This window comes from Sceloporus undulatus, chromosome 5 (assembly GCF_019175285.1).
Source record: "Sceloporus undulatus isolate JIND9_A2432 ecotype Alabama chromosome 5, SceUnd_v1.1, whole genome shotgun sequence".
NCBI lineage: Eukaryota > Metazoa > Chordata > Lepidosauria > Squamata > Phrynosomatidae > Sceloporus > Sceloporus undulatus.
The window spans coordinates 123,542,646-123,565,653 of NC_056526.1; the positions used below are offsets into that span (position 1 = coordinate 123,542,646).

The following is a 23,008-nucleotide window of genomic DNA, read 5'->3' on the forward strand; positions in this document are numbered from 1 at the left end:
AAATGTTGAAGGGATGGCTGGAGTGTGTCAAGGAAATATGGAAAGCAAGGTTAAAAAAAACAAAAGAAGAATGGAGAACATAAAGATATCAGGGATGTAATTCTTCAGTAATTTCATTCTCAAAGGAAGCAATGTGTAATTTCAGTAGTTTTCTTCTCACTGCAAAATGTTTTCAGAATTTGTGTAGTTTTCCAAGACTATTCACAATTCAGGATTTCTTCTGCACTTTTTCTGTTTTTGAAAAAGGAGAAAATAACATTTTATGTGCAAGAAACAGCATTTCTGTGCAGAAAATGCTATTTTCACTGTAGAGAAAATATTGTAGCTAGGGACATAGGCTGAATCCTGAGATTTGTAGTTTGTGAAGCACCAGCACCCCTTGATAGAGGAGGCTAAAGACCTTGTAAACCTACAAATCCCAGGATTCTATAGGACGGACCTACAGCAGTAGTACCAAACTGCATTATTTCTACAGTTTAGATGTACTCCTCACTTCTCTCTCTTCCGCTTAGGTAAGAAAGTATTAGGAGATTTTGGAATCACTATACCGGTTTGACTGAGCGCTTAAGAAATAAAGAATCTATCATGAGGAGAGACATTCCTACAACAGTTCAGTACTGAATGATACATTTCTCCTGATATATTTTCCCCCCAATATCAGGGAAGTTCTAAGGACTGGCCACCTTGGAAAGAAAACAAAATGTTGTCCACTCTCTCTCTGAAGCAAAGATATTGAAGAAATGATGAGGTGATTTAAAAGGAATTTACAAGATTCACAAGAAGCTCACTTGTGGATATGCAGAGAACAGTTTAGAGGAGGTGTGTGAAATCTGTGGCCACCAGTAGTTGTTGGATTGCAACTCCCAGCATTTCACACCATTGCCTGTGCAGGCTAGGGCTGCTGGAGCCTGCAGTCCAACAATATCTGGAAGGCCCCAAGATTCCTACACTGGTGTATGGGATTTGAGGATTTTCACATGAATCTTGCTCAGAACTCTTTGTGGGTTCAATAAGTCTGTTTGGCAAGTGCAGTGCCTGGGTGGGCTATCATCCCAACATTATCTGTTGAGGGAAAAAGCTTTCTCAGTGGCTGCTCCCAGCCTGTGGAATTCCCCTTTTAGGAGACTAGAATGACCTTCCCTCTGCTCTCTTTTCAGTGACATGCAAAGACCTTTTTGTTCCAACAAGCTTTTAATGAGTACTTACCAAGAGCATTTTATGGGGCATGTATGATCTATTTTTAATTCTGTAATGCTTTCAAATGATTTTATAGTTTTAAAAATGTAATGGTTTTAATGCAATCATTTTAACTGGGTTTTAATTTTTATTGTCAGAGTTTTTATTTTCTGATTTCATTTTTCGCTTCATGTGCTGCCTTGGGAAAAATGCAGCCTATGAATGGAATAAATATATGAATTAAAGTAATTAGCAAAATGGCCAGCTTTTATTCTGTTCAATTCCTAGATGGCAATAATATAGAGTTCCTAGGAACCGTTGTCAGTTACACACGTCCACACAAATACTTCTACATTAAGAAAAGCAGAATTTGGTGATTACAGCTTAAGTACACTGACTATTGCTTATTTCCTTTGATTTATTATTTCAGTTAATCATTCAGCTTGATAAAGAGATGCGTACGGTAGCTAGCTCTTTGACTACTAGTAATATTTTTGCTACTCAGTGCACTGTTTTTGCAGTGTCACAGATTAGAAACTGGGAACACTCACACAAAAAAAAAATGCCTTGGAAACCACCACATAGGCTTCAACTGACAGTTTCCTATGTGTGTAGCTGTAGCAGAGGCTGCCGCCTCTTATTTTCTGAAGAGTCTTGCTAAGTTTAGAATTTCTCCTTAACCTTTAAATCCCCAAATGGCTTGGGACTAGGGCTGCATCCGCACTGCAGGAATAACCCAGTTTGACACCGTTTACCTGCCTTGGATCAATGCTATGAAATTCTGGGAATGGTAGTTTGTTGTGGCACTAGAGCTCTCTGACAGAGAAGATTAAATGCCTCACAAAACTAGTTTTCAGAATTTCACACCATTGAGCCATGACAGTTAAAGTGGTGTCAAACTGGATTATTTCTGCAGTGCGGATGGAGCCTAGGTTACCTAATGGACTGCCCAAGCTCTAAGCCTGATTGCAGAAGACCTGCTCAATAGGCATATGCAGGTTAATGAAAATAACAAAGTTCTTTTCAGTGGTAGTTTCCTACTTACGGAACTCTCTTCCCAGAAAGATATATTTGGTTTATAGTTTTTTGTGGGTTTTTCAGGCTATGTGGCCATGTTCCAGAAGAGTTTCTTCCTGATGTTTTGCCAGCATCTGTAGCTGGCATCTTCAGAGAAGATTTCTCTGAAGATGCCAGCCACAGATGCTAGTGAAACATCAGGAAGAAACTCTGCTAGAACATGGCCACATAGCGCGAAAAACCCACAAAAAAACTATGGATGCTGGCCATGAAAGCCTTCGACTTTATATTTGGTTTCTTTTTGTTTATTTTTCAGATAAACCACAAATGTATTATCATGTTCTAATAGATTTTATGGAATGTTAATGTGGTTTTCAAGTGTGATATTTTATTGCCTTATATTAACTGTGGTATTTGTTGTGTGTAAGATCATTTGAAAGAACTGTGTGGTTTTGAAAAGTGGCATAGCAATCATTGGAATGAATAAAGACCTAAATAAATTGGATGCATCCCCACTGACTATAATGGGAAAATCAACAAACTCCATTGTTCTCAGCAGAGTTGGAGTCAGTCTGAAGGAAGAGTAGTGCTTTCTAAGGAGACAAAACATGGAATACTGATGTGTTTATCTGTCTTGTCCTCTTTGCTATATATACATATTACACACATATATATATATACAAACATTGTATGTTTTGGTGTGTGTTCTGCAATCCTGATTCTGCTCTTTTCAGGCAGAAAAGAGAGGCCAAGGTCTTGCTCATTCTTCATTTCAGAACTCAGACTCCCAGCTCAAACTCAGACTCCCAGCTCATCATGATTGTTTTATTTTAAATTGCACAACTATACTAATATTGCCATAAGTCTGTGGGATAAAGACAGTCAAAGAAAAGAAGACAGCTGATCTGGTAAGATCAGTTCTTCTCTCTCCCTATCATAGAGGGTGAAAGTCAGAGTGAGAGTGAGAGAGCAAGCAGAGGGAGAAGGAAAGGAAGTGGGGTGACCGCCCTTACTGTCAGGAAGTTCCTCCTAATGTCAAGGTGGAATCTCATTTCCTGTAGCTTGCATCCATTGTTCCAGGTCCTGTTCTCTGGAGCAGCAGAAAACAAGCTTGCTCCCTCCTCAACATTACATCCCTTCAAATATTTAAACAGGGCTATCATATCACCTCTTAACCTTCTCTTCTCAAGGCTATCCCCAGCTCCCTAAGGTGTGCCTCATAGGGCATGGTTTCCAGACCCTTCACCATTTTAGTCACCTCCTTTGGACACATTCCAGTTTCTCAACATCCTTTTTGAATTGTGGTGCCCAGAACTGGACACAATATTCCAGATGGGGCCTGACCAGAGCAAAATAGAGTGGCACTATTACTTCCCTTGATCTAGACACTATACTTTTATTGATGCAGCCTAAAATTGCATTGGCCTTTTTAGCTGCCACATCACACTGTTGACTCATGTTCAACTTGTGGTCTACTTGGACTCCTAGATCCCTTTCACACGTAGTCTCATTTGGCCAGGTTTCCCCCATCCTATATCTGTGCATTTCATTTTTCTGCCCTAAGTGCAGTACCTTACATTTCTTCATGTTGAATTTCATTTGGTTACCTTTGGTCCAGCTTTCTAGTCTATTCAGGTCATTTTGAATTTTGATGCTGTCCTCTGGGGTATTTGCTACTCCTCCTAATTTGGTGCCATCTGCAAATTTGATAACTATGCTCCCAATACTGTCATCCAAGTCATTAATAAAGATATTGAATAGCACTGGGCCCAGGACAGAACACTGTGGGACCCCACTGCTCACTACTCTCTAGGATGAAAAGAAGCCATTATTGAGCACCCTTTGGGTTCAGCCGGTTAATCAGTTACAAATCCAGGTAATGGTTACCTTGTCTAGCCCACATTTTACAAGCTTGTTTGCAAGAATGTCATGGAGAACCTTGTCAAAGGCCTTACTGAAATCAAGATATACTATATCCACTGCATTCCCTTCATCTACTGAGTTTGCTGATAATGCTGAGTTTGCTGTTTATCTGATGCTAAGGACACAACCAGAACATCTGGAAGCCTTTCACAAGGTATCAGGCTCAGAGATGCTGCTTGTAGCCTCCCAATGAACAGCAGTTGGACATCACTTGCCCATTAACAGTGATTCACAAGGTATTCCAGGAAGGTGGAGACTCTGCAAGCTAGCAATAGTGGCACATAGAACTAGTAAACCCACTTCAGGCTCTGCTGCTGCTAGACAAATATAGCCAAGTAATGAACAGAAGAGAAAATTCACTAATATAGTTCTGATATATTCCTTCCATATCTCTTCCTAAAGCCTGTGCTGGGAAATAAAATGAGAGGCTGGCAAAGTCATCAGTTGCAAAAAGATATTAAATTGGCCAGAAAATATGTTTTTTGAAAACACTCCAAGATCGAGAGATAGTTCTGAGGTCTTAAGAGTAACCGTCTTTGCTTTCGAGTCAAACCATTTCAGAATGGGAGCCAGGGCTATTTTCTTTGGGGTCAATGAATAACCCATTAGAAACAATGGGCCTAAACAGACCAGCGATAAACACCAGTGTGGGTGCAGAGTGGGGGCAGGGTGATTGCATGCCATGCACCCTGACTCTGCCACATGCTAGTGTGATGCCACGCACCCTACTGCATGGCGGGAGGCTTACGCTGCATCTTTGGCACAGCATTTACACGTCCTGCATCAAAGAGTGATGGAAGAGCCATGGTGGAGGCCAGTGAGCCTTTTCCATGGCACAAAAAAGAGCCACTTTTTGCAGCTTCTTTTTGCACCATGGAACTGCCAGGTTGGGGGTGTAGCATGTGGTTGTCGCATCCCCAATACAGCACTGCCAGGGGTGGCACAGAGTCGCCTCTTAGGGGTGGTCTGTTCAGCCCCTCAGTTGTTTTCTAAAATCAGTGTACACTCTCAGCATCAAGAACTCCCTTTCTCCAGCAATTCTGATAATGCTGAGTTTGCTGTTTCCTTGCCATTTAATTTGGTGTGTATGTGCCTTTATGTTGTCTGTCAGTTTATGGCAATCCCATGAATTTCATAAACCACAGCTGAGCCTGCTTAGCTTCCAAAATCCAATAGAGTCTGGTGCCTTTAGGATATTTAGGCCACCATCGATAGCACTAGGGAAATGGCTTTCATGATCAAGATCATATTATTCTAGCAAATTTCAACTTCCCTGTGCATTAAGTTATGTGTATACCTATCCCAGCTTTGAAAGATTAACTTCCTGGGCTACCCAAAATCCCCAAGTATTCATAGAATCATGGAATCATAGTGTTGGAAGAGACTTCAAGGGCCATCCAACCCCCTGCCATACAAGAACACAGAATCAAAGCACTGCCGGCATATGGCCATCCAGCCTCTCTTTAAAAATCTTCAAAGAAGGAGATGCCACCACATTCCGACGGAGTGAGTTCCACTGTCTGGGATTTGTACTCCCAAAGTGTAACTTTTCAGAACTTTTCAGTATTTCTGTATGGATATATGTGTGCATGAGTGCCAGGGAACCAGCCACACAACATTGCATGTACTCCTTGGGATTTAAAAGCTTGTGAATCCCTGATTTGATGTGACTACAAGTATGAATGCTGGAACAATAGACTTTTCAAAGTAGGTACACATTGACAAATCTATGACCATCCTTCAAGGATTTACAGAAATAAAGTTTATAATGGTTCACTTAAAGAGGAAGCAACTATACATCAGTTACTTTAGTGACTCCATGGAAGTCAAGGATGTGCTGGCATGTGGTTATAAAGCTACATACAAAACAGCATTTATTACCATTTTAGGCAGCTGAAACCTAAGAGTTTCCTGACTTAATGCTTAACACTTGCAGTATAGTTCTTGGGCTTGCAGTCTAGACAAAATTGGCAGCATCAAAAATTTATAGCTGCCTGCTGTTGCAAAAATGTGTCAGAATTCAAATTTGCATAAAGATTGTACTGTAATAGCCTGGGATCATCCCATTAGTGACTATGTTTTGTTCAGCACTTGTTTGAAATTCTTTTCAGATTGTTTGGAATCCATCACGCTTCCATCCAAACATGGCTGAAGTCCGTGGGATAACATTCCATAGCTTCCAAAGGGACAGTGATAATATTTATGATTGTGTTTGTGTGAATTCCAAGCCCAGATGATACAGTTAATCTAAACAAATTAAACTGAATAGCATCATGCTGCATACATTTTAAGCTAGTGAAACCAAGAATGTGAGCTTTCCATTGCTTTGTCAGTAAAATAATTTAATATGGTATTCTTGCTGATAAAGGCTTTAATCTAAAAGCTTCTCTAAAGGTTCCTCATTCCTGCTTTCTAATTTTTCCTAGATAGCTACCTACTATTCCATGGAATAGCCTTTGTGTTTAAATAATTTACCAGTTAGAATAATTTATCATTCCTTTGCATGTGGTCTGTCATGTTGGTTGCCAACTAAAGGTCTTGTAAAACATTTAGCAGCTAAAAATTGCAGATCTTGGAAAAATCATTTTTGGGGGACTACAATTGGCTATGCTGGCTGGGGAATTCTGGGAGCTGTGCTCCAAAAAGTAACTCTTCCAACATTTGGAAGATTGTTGTTCCCACCCATGTGTTTTCTCTCTTCTACTACATATATTGAGGTTTAGGCATGGAGTATTTGGATCACACAACAGTTGTATCCACAACTGGAAAGAGATTCTTAAGCTCACTACAAAAGAGATCATCAAATGATTGTGATGAATGTCCATGTATTAACCAGAGCCTAATTTATAAAATGCATTAGAACAGGAATGGGTAAGTGTATAGGGACTGGGAGGGAGAATTTTTGCATCATGGCTCCCCTACTAGTGACTTGTGGTTGCCATTTTTTGTCAGTTTTATGGCCAAAATAAAGGGGTTTTTTTGGTTTTTTTTTATAATAAAGGGTTGATAGGATGGGGGATGGGACAAGTGAAACTACTGTTTTTATAGCTAATTTTTGGTGTTTTGATGTGGTTTGAGGGCTGAAAAAAGGGCACGCTGATTTTTTTTCCTTAATGGAAAGAGCTTTGAGGGACTTCCAAGAGTTTGAGGGGATCCAGAAGTGGGATTCAGGGGCTGCATGCAGCCTAAAGGCGACACTTTCCCCATTCCTGTTTTCAAGGGTACTTCAAGGGTACTTGATTATTTATTACACTGTTGCCCAGAAGATGTGAACCTTGAGATACTGGAATAATCCAGTATCAAAGCTATACATTCAGAACAAAATCCAGCCTTTAAAAATAAAATATTGCCCCCCCCCTCTATTTTTTTCTACTTTTTCAAAGTAGGAAGGAAAATATAAGACATGTACTATGGATCATTCATGAACATCAAGACTTCAAAGTGAATGCTGGCATGCATATTCAGAATGCCCTCTAAATTTCATGTGCAAATCTCAGGGTTGAACCCTACACCAGTTTTCAAAGTCTTGAGAAAGATTTCCAACAAGATCCAGTGTGATGTCAGTTCTGGAGACCAGAATGTGTGGCATTGATACTGGATTATTCCACTATCTTAAGGTTCACTATCTTAAGGTTATTTTAACCTTCACAAGTTCGACCTAGACAATAAAGAACTAGAAACAGTAAAAGAATTCCCATACCTGAGATCAAACATTGATAGAAATGGGGACTGCAGTCAGGAAATCAGAAGATTAAGAATGGGGAGGATGGCTATTAAAGAACTAGAAAAGATTCTAAAATGGAAAGATTTAGAATCATACAAGCCATTGTATTCCCTATCACCATGTATGGATGTGAGAGCTGGACAGTTAAGAAAGATGATAGGAAGAAAATCAATTCATTTGAGATGTGGTGCTGGCGAAGAGTGCTGAGGATCCCATTGACAGCCAAAAAGACAAACAAATGCATCCTAGAGAAGATCAAGCCGGAAACCTCACTGAAAGCCAAGATGACCAAACTGAGGCTGTCATACTTCGGACACATCATGAGAAGGAAGGACTCATTGGAAAAGACAATAACGCTGGGGAAGGTGGAGGGAAGTAGGGAAGAGAGGAAGGCCACATACCAGATGGATGGTCTCTATTAAGGAGGTCACGGGTATGGGGTTGCAGGAATTTAGCTGAACAGTGAAGGACAGAGGGTCTTGGAGATGTCTCATCCATACGCTTGCCATGAGTAGATAATGACCCGAGGGCAGTTAATAACAAGGTCCACATATTGTGGGCAAGAATATACCAAATAATCAATTTTAAAAAATCAAATACTAACAAAAACGTAAGTCAAACAAAAGTCTTGTTTGGGCACATATGCAAACACAATTAATATACGTATAATTTATCAGTACTCTGAAAAATAGGCAAACTTCCTCTGAATAAATCTTGCCAAGAACACCCCATAATAGGTTCACCATAGAGTGGAGTTAACTTGAAAACCCAAAAATAACAACACATGCTTGGGACTGGGCTGCATATGATTTAACCTAATACTGTAAAATGCTGGTTTTGACTGTTCACAGACTGTTCTAACAAAATCTTAGTCAATTCCAACCATAATAAAATAATGTGAAGTTTTAATGCCCTCCAGAAGTACATATGAGAGGAAAGGTCAGGATAATAGTTCTAGACATTTAGCAATGAGGTTTTTTTGAGCTGTCAAGGAACAGAAGAAATGGAAAATAATTCCTTTGGGTTAATATTTCTCAATTAAAGTAACCACTTCATATTTCCCAACATTTGTTGCAGGACAAATTACACTCAGCCTTTGAAATCAACACACTTGCAACACTTCTGCTGCATTCAGAGAAATAAAATATGCACATGAGTGCACTTAAAAACATATTATAAGTATTATGCAGAGATAGACTTATTCAATGAGAAACAGTGTACAACATGTATAGATTTTAAATACATTAAAATGCATACTTTTAAAAACAGGGGTTAGATTTCCTTGTGAGAATTAAAAATAAAGCCACCTAAACTGATGCAAAATATGGATGGGAAAAAGAGTGTGGAATTTGGGAAAATGCACTGAAATTGAAACTGAGACCCTTTCCCACTTACATTTAAACTGGTTTGCAATTCGCCTTCACTCTCTGTCAGTGAATCGATTCCAAAAGGTCCATCATTTCAACTATGAAAGAGGATCTTTTCATTATCCCCATGTCATAGCTTCTTTTTCTGGCATGATTGTCATCCCCACTAATTTGCACCACTTTAAAATGCATGTCAATTATCTGCACACCATCGGTGACATAAGCAGTAGCCCAGCTTGGGAACTATATATTTTTAAAAAATGTTAGAAGATTCAATTCATTGGTTTTGCAACTACTTGCCTCACTGAGCTCTGTTGAACCTGGCTTGCTGCCCGAGTAATTGCAAGTAGTTGCAGAATCAATGAATCGATTCTTCTATCAATTTTTTAAAAAATAAGGTGCCCATAGGTCACACCACAAGCACAAAGGTAGTGCTGAGAGGGGAGAATGGTGGATTTACCAAAAACTGAGGAGGGATGGTAAACACCCTTCTGCCATTAGTCCTTCCCCTCCAGAATGATGTGACTCAGATCTGTCATTCTCACTTGTTGAATAGGCTTTGGAATTGATTTTTTCCAAAAGAACCACCAAAGAACTAGTGTCAGGAAAGAGCAGGTTTTTTTGCATTTGCCTTGCTTCATCGCGATTGAAACTGATCACAGTAGGATTGGAACCGTTTTCAAATGGGAAGGACATGAGGTGCTCCAGATATTGTTAGACTACAACTCCCTGTATTATTTATTTACTTTAAACATTTCTACCATGTCCTCTGTCAAGAGATCTCAGGATGGCATACAATTAAAACAATTTAAACTATTTAAAACATTTACCGATAAAAATAAAGCAATTTCAAAAGGATAAAAGCATATTAAACAGATCACCAAATGAAAATAGCAGAAAATGCTAAAACAATTAAACCCTTATGCATTCACATTAAAAATCAGGAATTATACATTACACTTTAACAACAACAATAACAACAACAACAAAAATATGTTTTCACTTGACATTTAAAAGAAACCAATGTTAGCAGCAATTGGTCACCCAAGAGGAGGATAGCACAGCAATAGCCAGCAGAGCCAAAGGTGAGGAGGAGTGAGGAATGGTGAGGAATGTTGTGAGTTGCAGTCCAACAACAATTGGAGGATGACATGATTCTCACCACTGGTTTTTAGAAATCAGTCATGAAGGAGTCTAGTCATATTTTTCCTTTCTGCACAGGATCCTAGTAACCAATGAGTAGGGAACATCAGTGTTTTCCCCAAACTGTCTCTGTCAAATGGTGAGGATTTAAGATTGCAACCATAGGCTCTCTTTGCCTTTGACAGAGCCTATGAATCCACCTGAACAGCACAGCTAGAGAAAAAGTGACGTTTATGCTTTAATCTCATTTTGTAGCTGAAAATAAAATTAATCCTGCCTTATGAATAAGGATTTGGGGACTGGGGAAAAATCTTGTCATTAGAGATTTTAAATGACTCCTCTTCCTCTGTTAGAAGAGCACAGCATGATGGTAATCCATATGTGCTGTTTGAACTAGTTTTTTCTTCTTACCAAAATTACTTTTTTCACATACTGCTTTTGACCAGCAAATACTATCCTCCTATGCCAATCTCTCACACAGTTAATGTCAAGGGGTTTTGAAAAGGAGGTTAATTTTCATTTGTTTCTGGTGACTCACAATTGGTAGAAGCTTGCCATTTGCAGAACCATTAGTCCAAGAGAATAAGATAAAATAAAGGGTAGGAGCTGAACTCCAGAGGGACAAACCATTGGAACCAGCAATACAAAAGCCCTAGCCTCAAAATCTGGTGGCTTTGAAGTCTACATCATGGTTCCCATGTGGACTTTAAAGGAGTTATCCAAGGGGCTAAACTTGCTCTGAGGATGGCACCATAGATAGACTGTTTGCATTTGCACTGCAGAAATAATGCAGTTTGATACTGCTTTAACTGTCATGGCTAAATGCTGTGGAATCCTGGGATTTGTAATTTGTTGTGGCACCAGAGTGCTCTGACAGAAAAGGCTAAATATCTCACAAAACTACAGATCCCAGAATTCCATAGCATGGAACCATGGCAGTTAAAGTAGTGTCAAACTGCATTATTTCTGGAGTGCAAATGCTGCCTAAGTTCAAAATAGACTATTCCATTGATAACAGAGCCATCAGATTCCACTGCATTCCCTCCATGAATATCATATCACTAGTCTGGGCCAAGAAACAAAAAGTACTCAGAATTTCAACATTTTCCAGTAAACCATAATGCCTTATTGATGTTTTAACACATCCTACCTTTCTTTTGCGTAGTATGACTTGACCATCTGTAGGCTGCTGAGTGGTTTCTTTATTCTTGAACTCAGTCAAACCTTCCATCAAGGCCACACTTGTGATACATTCATCCTGGGAATCCACAAAACTATTTTCATCCAAACCATTGTTCTCTGAGAGGGTACAATAACAATTACTGGAATCTGTAGTAAACACAACATTGTCACTTCTCTGAGCAGGAGAAAGTTGATCAGGTAGTGGACTGCAGCCAGTCGTCTCCATCTCCTCTTTAGGAACATCTGAATTTTTAAGTTGCTGAGTAACTAAAACGGCATGGTTCATTGTCTCATCAAATAGACATTTTTCCACATTTTGAGGATCACATTCATTTTCTTTTGAGGCATCTTTGTTACTACATGAGCTGTTGCAATGATATTCCAGACTTTCTTCTCTACTATTGCATATGTTTGCCTCTTCTTTCACTGCATTGGAATATGCCTCATCATTAGGTTCATCTATTTTCCAATTTGGTCCAGAGGTGTGATAAGAGTCTTTCTTTGCTTCCTCTCCCAGGTGGAAGTGCCCTTCTTCTTTTTCAATAATGTCCCTTCCAGTTGACAATTCCTCTTCAACCAGAGCAAACGTCTGGGGCATTTTCTCTGGAGTGAGCCTTACATCAGTATCGTTGTCATGATCATCATGATCACCATCGTCATGATCATCATTATCACTCCCAATGGAAAGGTTGACCAAAGTTTCTGTGCTGGCTTCTAGAGATAGAAATTCTTCTTCCCCTTGATGATTGTCATTTTCATCTACCTCTTTGGAGACATTACTGAGCAGCTTTGAGGGCAAACCTATCAGCTCTCCACCATGACAACAATCGGGCAAGGAAGCACTTTTCTCTTTCCAGCCTTCACTCTGAAGTCCATTCTTTTCCATGTTTTCCTGCAAGTTGTCAGCTACTAGGCCATGCCTACATAATATGTTTGAATCAATAGAACCAAAAGCGGAGGCCCTCCATTGGGTCACATGTTCCTCCCAGCTTCTTTTTCTGATTGCTAGAGACATGTCAGGTTAGCAACAGGCTTCAAAGTGTAATACAACCAGGACCAAAGGACACATCATGGCTTCCATGAGCTTCTCCCCAAGACGAGATAGTTTTACCTCTTGCATATCTGTTATTTTTTTTAAAAAAAGAGAAGAATTAAGAAGTTATTTCAATGTAAAAATCACAAGTACATATTAAGGGGAAATACAGTGGTGCCTCGGGTTACGAAATTAATTCGTTCCGCGGCCGCTTTCGTAACCCGAAAAGCCTTCGTAAGCCGAATTGCCATAGGCGCTAATGGGGAAAAGCCGCATTTCGTGCGAAAAAGCCGAAAAAAGCACCAAAAATTTTCTTCGTATCCCGAAAAAACATTCGTAACCCGGAACAATGATTTCCTATGGGATTTTTTCGTATCCCGAAAATTTCGTAACCTGGGTATTTCGTATCCCGAGGTACCACTGTATTCAAAAGTAACAATGTGTATGAATTAGAAAGACTTTAGAAAGATGTTTTGTAGAGTAACTTTAAAAGGATTCAGACAAAGACAGAAGCTATAATCTAGCATAGCTTCATTGCTGATTACTCCCTCAAAGGAAGTAAACAGAATGTTATAAACAACTCCATGGGAACACAGCAGGCTTCACAAGCCAAAAATTGACAATGAGTCTCTCTTCTTATGCCTCTGTCATAAGACAGCTATTTCCAAGGATTTCAAAGCCATTGGGTCCTGTGAGTCTTTGTACACAACACAAGTCTGCACATCCTATTCATGAAAATAACTAAGCATAGCATTATTGTTTAGCGGCTGCTTTTCAAATGACTGCATCTTGAACGATTCATATATCCTAAAGTCGTCACTTATTTTGTTATATTGACTGAATGTATTCAGAACTATCATATTTTGTAATCTTTTTTGAGAAGAATATTTTCAGTTTAGAGTTTTGCTTATATTTCAAAACTTCCTTCACATCACTTTCATAGACGGTGGCAGCTGGAGATGGGGCATTTTATTGAGCGGGTGATATTTTTAGTATAGTTACCGGAGCTTTTCAGAAAGAGTCAAATAGTTCAACCTGAATTTACTATTATCCCTGCAAAGTTGCTTAATGGTGAATTGTGATTCCATGTGGTATGTGCCAGAAGCATTCATACACATAAACAGCGCTTGGGAAATTAAGTTTAAAAATTATTAGTTTTCACCACAGTTCCAAGGACCAAAAAAGTAGAGAATTATCATTAGTGTTTTTTTAAAAAAACAAAACAAAACCCTTCTTGGCTTCTTAAAATTAACTAAATTGTTATCTTTATTCTGTAAAAATTTGAATGCTGTATCCCTCTGATGTTTGGTGCAAAACACACTGTCCTTCCATCCATCTTCCTGTTGTCTGATCATCAACAACAAAGCAGAAAGAAGAACACAAATCAGGCTGGAATATACTCTTTCTTTACCAGTGAGTTAGACAAAATACATAAATAACTGAAAATTATAGTTACACTACAACAGAAGTGAGATTATACTTTGTTAACTTATACAACTAACAGTAACGAAGTAATATCCAACAACTAGATGTTTGTAACTAGGTACTTTTAATTGTTTCTTTCACTGCACAGGATAATTCTCAGGACTGAATTAGACCAAAATAATACTTCATGCTATGACAGTTTTATTGTCTGTACGAACTTAAGAGTGTAGTCATGTGAACACTCTTATGTGTTGACTGCCTTCCTGTCCACAGTCATATGGCATCTAATTGTACAAAAAGGGAGAAGTGAGATCTGAATGATTCATTTAGTTGCTTAACTACTAAGCAGTTAGTAATTGTTCATCTTTTTAAAGCAGCTGTCTGTTATGGGAAAAATCAAGAACACTGATAAAACAGAAGAAAACAACCACTGAACAGAGCATTGGTGGCTCTCAGACTGTGGAACTCTTCCACAAGAAGCTAGGTTAATTCCCTCTCAATTATCCTGTTGGCAGGCAAAGATTTAGGCAGGTCTTTTGGCTATGGCCTAGTTGCAGCAGAAGAGTCACAGGTGTAGCAATGGGGGTAGGTGGGGGCAAAATGAGGGCTTTCCTTCTTCAAATAAGAATTGTGAGCCCCTGTTGAAAACAGTCCACACTGTTGGAAAACAGTCCACACTTAGAACTCTTATTGGTATCTCTGCCTGCCCCTTTTGTGTGGAGGCCAAACCCATATTTCTAAAAGTGCAGGGTGTGGAATGAAGGAAAATTTCGGGGGGGGGGGGATTATTTTGGAGTGGATAACATCTTTTTGTTTCTCCAGTAGCTATAACCTGAGAAGGGTCTTTTAATGGGATGGTTTGCTGTACAGTACTTTTATTCTCATAATTATGCTTCCATTGCTATTAAACTGTTTTAAGTGAGCACCTACAAATTTTAAATGCTCTTTTTTCAATAGAAGAGTTTATTTAATTTTTTAATTACAACTATTGTGTTTTCGCTTCACTTTATTTTAAATCTATGTTGCAAGCTGCTTTGGGCCCGTGTTGGGAGGAGGTGGGATACAAACAAAACAAATAAAATAAATTAATAACTTTCAATACTTTCACAAGAAAATGAGCATAGATCCCTCTAACTTGAAGTATGATCTTTGTAGTGTGAATGTGCTTTCTTTTCTTCTTCTTTTGGAGTGGGTAGATGGGGTTGGAGTGGGAGGAAGATATTTGATATCAGCTGTGATTTTAATCTGGAAGACCTGAGCAGGGCTGTTTATGATAGGGTGACATGAAGGTTGACAGCAATTAACAATACCAAAACATAAAGTAAAATAATAATTATTTTTAAACACCATACTATCTCCCTCTAGCCAGTTACAGACAGGCCAAAATAAAGCAGCTTCGAGTCACTTTGGAGGTATGGTATTTCAATGATGCATGAGTCCTAACAGTCCAAAAGCCGCACCAAAGCCACGCTCCAGTCCTAAGGACTGGAATGCAGCTTTGGTGTGGCTTTTGCACTCTTAGGACTCATGCATCATTGAAATACCATACCTCCAAAGTGACTCAAAACAGCTTTATTTTGGCCTGTCTGTAACAGGCCTCACACACCCTTTTCTAGCTAACTCAGGGCTGAACAGGTTGCCCCTTTTAGGGTCAGATCGGGGCTGTGGCAACTACATGCTGCAGCCGTGATTTAGTATTTTGTGCCATGGAAAGGGCTCCTTTGCTGCCACTGCGGCACCTTCTGGCACTCCTTTTGGCGCTGTGTCATCTGGACGTAGCACCAAAGGAGCACCAAGTGCTGCCTGCTGTGCGGTTGGGCACACAGCATGATGGCAGCATCAGGGCATCTTTGGGGTGTACATCGTGTTGATGCCACACCCCATTCTGTCTGAGACTGGTGTATAATGCAGGCCTATACAGGCTGTCCATCTCTTATAAACTACTCATTTATTCCTAAACCTGACTGATTCTTAACCCTAAACCTTCCATATCCTTTCACCAGACCATTTCCCTAACACCATCTCCAATTAATACCAAAAACATCATTCACAAGCCTTATGAAAATCTCCTAAAATATTCCGCCACACAACATTCACGGTAGTATTCCATTATTTCCATCTTCCCAACAGCCCCTTGCTTTATACTCTGTTATGCAACCAACAAATCAAACTGTTCCCAAACTATCCATGACTCACAATGATTTTCAGAGAAGACAGAGGCCTTGCTGCCCTTGCCTGCTCTTGTTGCCTGTACTTTTGTACTTGGAAAGTTTTCAGCAGTTGAAGTAAAGGGGAAAGTGGGAGGAGAGAGAAACTGGGACATTTTGAAAACAGTTGAATAAAATGGAATATCTAGGGATTAATTGGGACTTTCCTGCCAAATTGGGACAGTTGATGAGAATGATTAAGTGGCACAAGCATAGTTGTAGCCAATATTTATCATGACAGCTTAGCACTACATTCCAAAATCAAGAAGTTCCCTACATGTGTCTGTGGTTACATGCATCCCTGTAAAGAGGAACTTATGTGATTTGAGCCCCTGGCTGCAACCACATCACAAGGACTTGATATGGAGGAGGTCTATGAGTGCTTAGAAAGCAAGAAAGTCACTCTCTTTTGCAAAGTGTTGCCTTGTATGCTCCCCTTTCCTTTGCTTATCTTTCTGAGGCTCCTATAGGATAAGAATAATTGTACCATTCTTCTGAGTCATTAGAACAATTTGCTGTACAGAATCTCTCAAGATGACCTTATAATGGAACACTTTATTACAACACTAGCTAATCATGTATGCAATGAGAACAAGAAGCACACCATTAGAAAAACCATCTTGCAAAGGCCACTGCTTTGCAATTATAATAATGCCCTAGAAATAAATATTTCAAATAATCTAGAGTTTCTAAGCAGAAATTTTGGGGTTTTAGTAACCTCAGGGGTGTACTATGGGAGACGGGGGAAATAAGGGCATTGCTCCCTGAAAGAATTCTGTCTCTCCCAATGAAAACTTCCTTCAATAACCATATTGCTAGCATTGCAGTAACTTAAAACTTCAGTTGAGCATTTAGAAATGCAGTTTAAGGATCCAAAGGAAAGGGGCAAGCAAAGTTTCCATGGTGATGTGAACACAGTAAATATAAGAGTTCTAGGTGCAGACATTTTTCAGTGTCCCACTCTGAAATGCTAGAAATTTGAGGACTGAAGGAAAATTTAATGGGGCAGGACAGGACTCTAATCTGGGTGCAACACCCTCATTTTGTCCCTCTCCCCCATAGCTACAATCCTTAGTGACCTTCTTGTTCTCAGAGAGTTCAACATAGCTAGAGCATTTGCATGTGGCCTAGAAACCTCAAAACAATTCCCTGAAATCATGCATTGTTTTCAGGCATACATACATGCATACATAAATATATAATTGGGCTGAGGTGGCTGGAGAGTTGTGAAGTGGAACTATAGCGAACTGCATCCTACTCACAGCCCATGCCTGCTATATAACTATGATTTTGTATGTGTGTGTCTATGCCCTTGTGTTTATGCCATCCTGTGTGACTGTCTTCCTTCTCCCCCCACCCTGTAAGAATGTATACTATCTTTGCTATGTTTGTGAAAGTCAGGGATGACTTTACCATTAGTCAGACTGGGGCAGCCACCTCAGGCGGTGAAGCACCAGAAGCAGCAACTCTGTTTCTCTGCAGCAACTTTGTTATTTGGCCCACCCTGGGGAGGTCTGTGTTGTGGCACAGATGAATTTCTAGAATACCCGGGCAAGAAAAATCTGTCTCTGTGATCCCTTCTGAGCTTGGCATGGGAAAAGTAGCTGGCTCTTTGTAGAACCATGCTGGCTTCCTTTTCCAGATGACACAGCGCTGTTGTTGTTGTGTGCCTTCAAGTCATTTCTGACTTATGGCAAACCTAAGTTGAACCTATCATGGGATTTTCTTGGCAAGATTTGTTCAGAGGAGGTTTGGCATTGCCTTATCCTCCTCCAGCCAATGTGATGGGTAGAGAGCAGTGCTGGTGGCAGCGTGGCAAGAGAGCTTGGGCTCCCCTCTAGTGAAAGTCCCAGAGTGGCAATGTGGCAGATGTTTGTGCAGATTATATCTTCTCCTTTGAACTACAGAACCCATTAGATCAAAGCAAATGAAAAGGAGCCTTTTAATTTGCATACTATTGGGGGTGGGGGAAGAAAACCTTTAAGAAATAACAGTAACACCAGTAAAAGGAAATCTTTTGGGTTGTAGCGTATTACAGATTCAAGGAATAGCCACTTCTCCCTTTGACTCCCTGCATAGGAAACTGTCAACACTTAGCATGGATCTGCTTATTGATTTCAGCAATAAAGAAGATTAACTACTGAGTTTGTTCTGGGTCATTTCAGTCTACCAAGGGAAGCTCCAATTGCACACCCAGACCACAAGGCTGTCCTGACAAATCACAAGCCTGAAGGTATAAAAGTAGGCAGCCTGGAAGAATTGCAGAATTATGACCCTGCAACTAATCCTCTGTAAATTATGCTTTGATAAAGTGACTTTCACAATGGAGTGCCTGCATGCTCTGATGCCTTTAGCCTCCCCTTTAAGGCCAGCCTGTTTCCATTTGCTTGTCTGTAAAGCTGAAGACAAGAACCAACATTTAAAGGATAACAGGGTTCATTACCTATTGCATGATGCTGAGGAAAATAACATGAAAACTTCTTCTGAAGGGGAATAAGAGGTAGCGGCTAGAGCAAGAGGCAGAAGATGTCCTAAATCTAAAATAACATGGAGACTCACTGAAAAATAAAGTTTTCCCATTTCCTGACTTGTAATGTGCAGTGTATTGGATGCCTTGGCATCACTGGCCTATTCATTTTCCTATTTCATTTATGTTAGAAGCTGGGTTGGACAAATGCAAAGATTTATATTATGTCAGCTCAATGCTATGTGTTACTGCTGAGGTGAGGAAAAAAGGCAACTATTTTGTGGAGCACCTGGTTTTCCCCCCATCACATATGGTTTGTTAATTTTAATATATAGTTATTAGTTGTCTCTTAATGGAATCTTACAGTTTAATGCTACTCAAAATGGTGGTCTGTGGATTGGTGCTGGTTCATGAGCCAAAGGATGCCAGTCTGCAGAGGTTTCCAGTAAAGAAACAAAGGAGTTTATCACACTGGGAAAAAAGACAGGAGCATTGCGGGATACTCCCATCAATATAGTGTGATTTGGTAAAGATTATCACACAACGTTGCAAATATCCCTCAATTATCTCATGAATAAAGAGGAATTATAGTGCCGCTTTTTGTTCACATTGCAAATATGCCACGATTATTCTGTGAATAAAGAGAAATTGTAGTGCCACTTTTTATTCATGGGATTTTCCCGTGAATAAAAAGTGATGCTGCAATTCCTCTTTAGTCACAGGATAATTGTGGGATATTTGCTACGTCATGCGACATTGTGTGATAATCTTTGCCAAATCATGCAATACTGATGCGAGTATGCGAGCATCCCGTGATGCTCCCATCCCCCCCCCCCCCCCAGTATGATAAACTCCAAACAACTGTAGCCAATGGGCACAAATATGGTGCTAATCCAGGGGTAGGCAATCTTTTTGAGCTGGGGGCTGGGTTGCTGTCCCTCAGACAACTGGGGGGCCGAAGCCAATAAATAAATAAATAAATAAATAAATAAATAAATAAATAATGTTTTAAAAATTTAAATAAATAAATAAACTGGGACAAATATAGGACAACATTTTCAAATGGTGGACACTTTTTTTAAAAAAGTGGAGGACACACAAAATTTTTTGCTGATTTTTAATTTTTTTTAATATAAATGCATGTTTCTGAGGCGTCTATAGACAATTGCCCCCCTTGCCCCTGCGTGCGAGAGGCCAAAGGCCCCGGCGGCAATCGGCGGCAGGACTGGGCTGGGGCCGGTCCCAAAGCCTCGCCGGGCCGCATCCGGCCCGCGGGCTGCAGGTTGCCTACCCCTGTGCTAATCCCTGGAACAGTGGGAAAAAGTATTTCCACTTCAGATAGCTTATGAATCACTGCTCTGAGTGATAACAAAACAATGTAAACAACTGAAATTCTAACTGAAATAATAAAATGCAACTAAATGTCTACCAACATAAACTGCAAACTTAGAAATATTTTTAAAGGGCTATAATAAGCCCATAAGGGTAAAAATAAACATTGTCACAGGAAAGGCTAAACTAGTAATCAATAACAACATTGAAATAAAATAAAATATAAATACTACATATACTCACATATCAGTCTAGAGGCTTTAGTCTAAAAATAATCTCAAAAGGTTTTGGTTGACGTATTCATGGTCAGTGTAAATACTGTACCTTAACTCTTATCAAAAAAAGGAACCGTCCCCTTCTTTGAGTAGAATGGTGAAGGGATAGAACTTAGTCCATACCAGGAAAACCTAAAGCAGGGGTAGGCAATCTTTTTGAGCCGGGGGCCGGGTTGCTGTCCCTCAGGCAACTGGGGGGCCGAAGCCAAAAAATAAATAATTAAAATTTTTTTTAAAAAATTAAATATATAAATAAACCAGGACAAATGTAGGACAACATTTTCAAATGGAAGACACTTTTTTAAAAAAAATGGAGAACATGCAAATAAATTTGCTGATTTTTAAAAAAATGTTAATATAAATGCATGTTTCTGAGGCTTCTATAGACAATTGCCCCCCCCAAAGGCCCCGGCGGCAATCGGTGGCAGGACCGGGCTGGGGCCGGTCCCAAGGACTCGCCGGGCCGCATCCGGCCCGCGGGCCGCAGGTTGCCTACCCCTGACCTAAAGGAAGCTCCAACCCCTCTATTCTTTCCACCATGGCATCACTTCTGGCCTTTGGTGGCACAGTGGTGAAATGCCTGTATTGCAGCCCCTCACCTACAAACCACAAGGTTGTGACTTTAATACCAGCCAGGGGCTCAGGGTCGACTCAGCCTGGCTTTCTTCCAATGTCACTAAAATGAGTACCCAGCTTGCTGGGGACAATTAGCTTACACTGTAAACCACTTAGGAAGTGCTTAAGTGCACCGATAAGTGATATGGAAATGTAGTTGCTATTGCTATTGCTTTTTGAATACTTGGGTGGAAGGGAAATGGCAGTGGTGGCTCTTTGGCACTTCTTCTCAAAGGAGTACTGAGAGAGTGAAACCAAACCTTTAATCAAACCTTTAGAGTGACCACAAACAAATAGGACTGCTGGAATTTTGTAATGTAAGTTGTACTCCTTTGCTTCATCCTTTACATCATTTGTTACATGGCCCTACATTTTATCCTCAACTTATCTACAGGCAGTATCAAAATCCATAACTTTGGCCTCCAAACCTGCCCTCAACTTATACACGAGGTCGACATATACATGAGGTCAACATATACATGAGTATATATGGTACGTAATGTTAAAAGAGATTAAAAGATCTAAGTGGAAAAAATAACTCATATCCTATAGTTATTCCTGAGTAGAGTAGACATAAATGTGTAGCACAGCCTTAGCTGGTAATTCTAAAGCATGGGTAGATACATAAGGAAAGCAAGAGAATAGATTATGGTAGCCCAATGTATGTCCGTGGACCCCATAGCATCTTGGGATATTAGGCTAGATGCATAAAAAGATGACAGAGCATTTTTTAAAATTCTTGCCCAAGCTCCAGTGGCCAATTTCAAGCCATAAAGTTGACATTCCACAGTGGGGACAGCCATAATCTATCAGAACATCATGGCAGATGCTTCAGAATTTGACAGACTGGTTTTGAATTTTGCTCAAATTGCAGTGGGTGGCTTTGATTCAAAGGCATAAAGGGTATGTGGGTTTTTTAAAAATAAAAAAGGGGGGAGCATGCTATAATTCATTAGGATTTTTTTTCAAGGCTGGAAAACAGGAGATTTCTCTGAGGCACTTCTACAAAAAATCTTGAGGCATTAGAAAGGGAAGAAAACATCAGAAGACTAAGGAACTGCCACTAAGATTCCTGAAGTTAAAAGAAGGATGGGGAAATGGGAGAGGTACTTCGGGTAGGTTTTGATGGAAGAAAAGGGGCAGACATGAAAACAGGAGGGTGTGCGGACCCTTTTGAGCAGCACTGGTTATCTTTTAGATAGTTGTAAATAATGGCTAAATAGGATTGATGATATTATTGAAAGAGATCTTGTTACACCTTTGATACTAACTGTATAAAAGTAGCTGCAGCATACGTTTTCATAGAATTGGTCTACGAAAGCTTATGCTACATCTTACCTTGCACAGTTAGTCTCAAAGGTGTTGCAAGATCCCTTTGCATACTCATATTCCAAACTAACATGGCTGTCTCTCTGAATTCTAAATTCTTTGAGTTTGGAATAGTAATTTGCACATTTGCCAGGAAAGAGAGCTGTTATCTAAAACACGGTTGTTATTTTATTTTATAACATTATAAATTGAGATGGCACTTCCAAAGAAATAGCTCTTCTCAAATATTTACCAGCTGTTGAACCTGTGTTTATACACAGAATTAATAATTATGACTAAATAGTTTGACACCCATGGTATCCTTCGAAAGAATTTCATCCCACTACATAAACAAGTAAGTCAGCCAGACAACAGTAGCACGGTTCATTTTATTACATGCAGACAGGAAATCTAAGGTAAGACAGGATAAATAATTCCCTAGAGACTGACAGTGAGCCTGTGCCAAGTTTTAAGTAGAAATTCTGGAAGCTCTGGTTCTGAGGCAGAACTGCACAGTCTTGAGCATTTATGTCCATGTGTTCAAAATCAATTGACAGCAGGATTGTAAATGCCAGCATTTTAAAATGTGTTTATATGATATTGTAATGAATTGCAGAGTAATCCCAAATGTGGGCAGAATAATTCAGGGATGGAGAAATTCACTACATTCTTCAAATAAAGCCTTGCCAGCTTATTCCAGCATGGGCAGGAGAAGCGCACATATGTTGGAGAAGGAGGCATGGGTGTTTCTACTCTTTGGTTTAGATGGGAGGCTGTCCTTCTAACCCTCAGCAAAGAGTTGAAGGGTATTAGG

At 39.8% G+C, this 23,008-nt stretch overlaps 1 protein-coding gene across 2 annotated transcripts in view; it reads right to left on the reverse strand.

The window, feature by feature from the left end:
- The window catches only part of DLC1 (DLC1 Rho GTPase activating protein), a 295,066-nt gene that overhangs the window by 256,258 nt on the left and 15,800 nt on the right, over positions 1-23,008 (reverse strand). For both annotated transcript variants that reach the window (XM_042467912.1, XM_042467913.1), the window contains exon 2: positions 11,501-12,654. In XM_042467912.1, coding sequence (XP_042323846.1) covers positions 11,501-12,547 — 1,047 coding nt within the window. In that variant the 5' untranslated portion in view covers positions 12,548-12,654. The remainder of the gene's footprint in view (positions 1-11,500; positions 12,655-23,008) is intronic.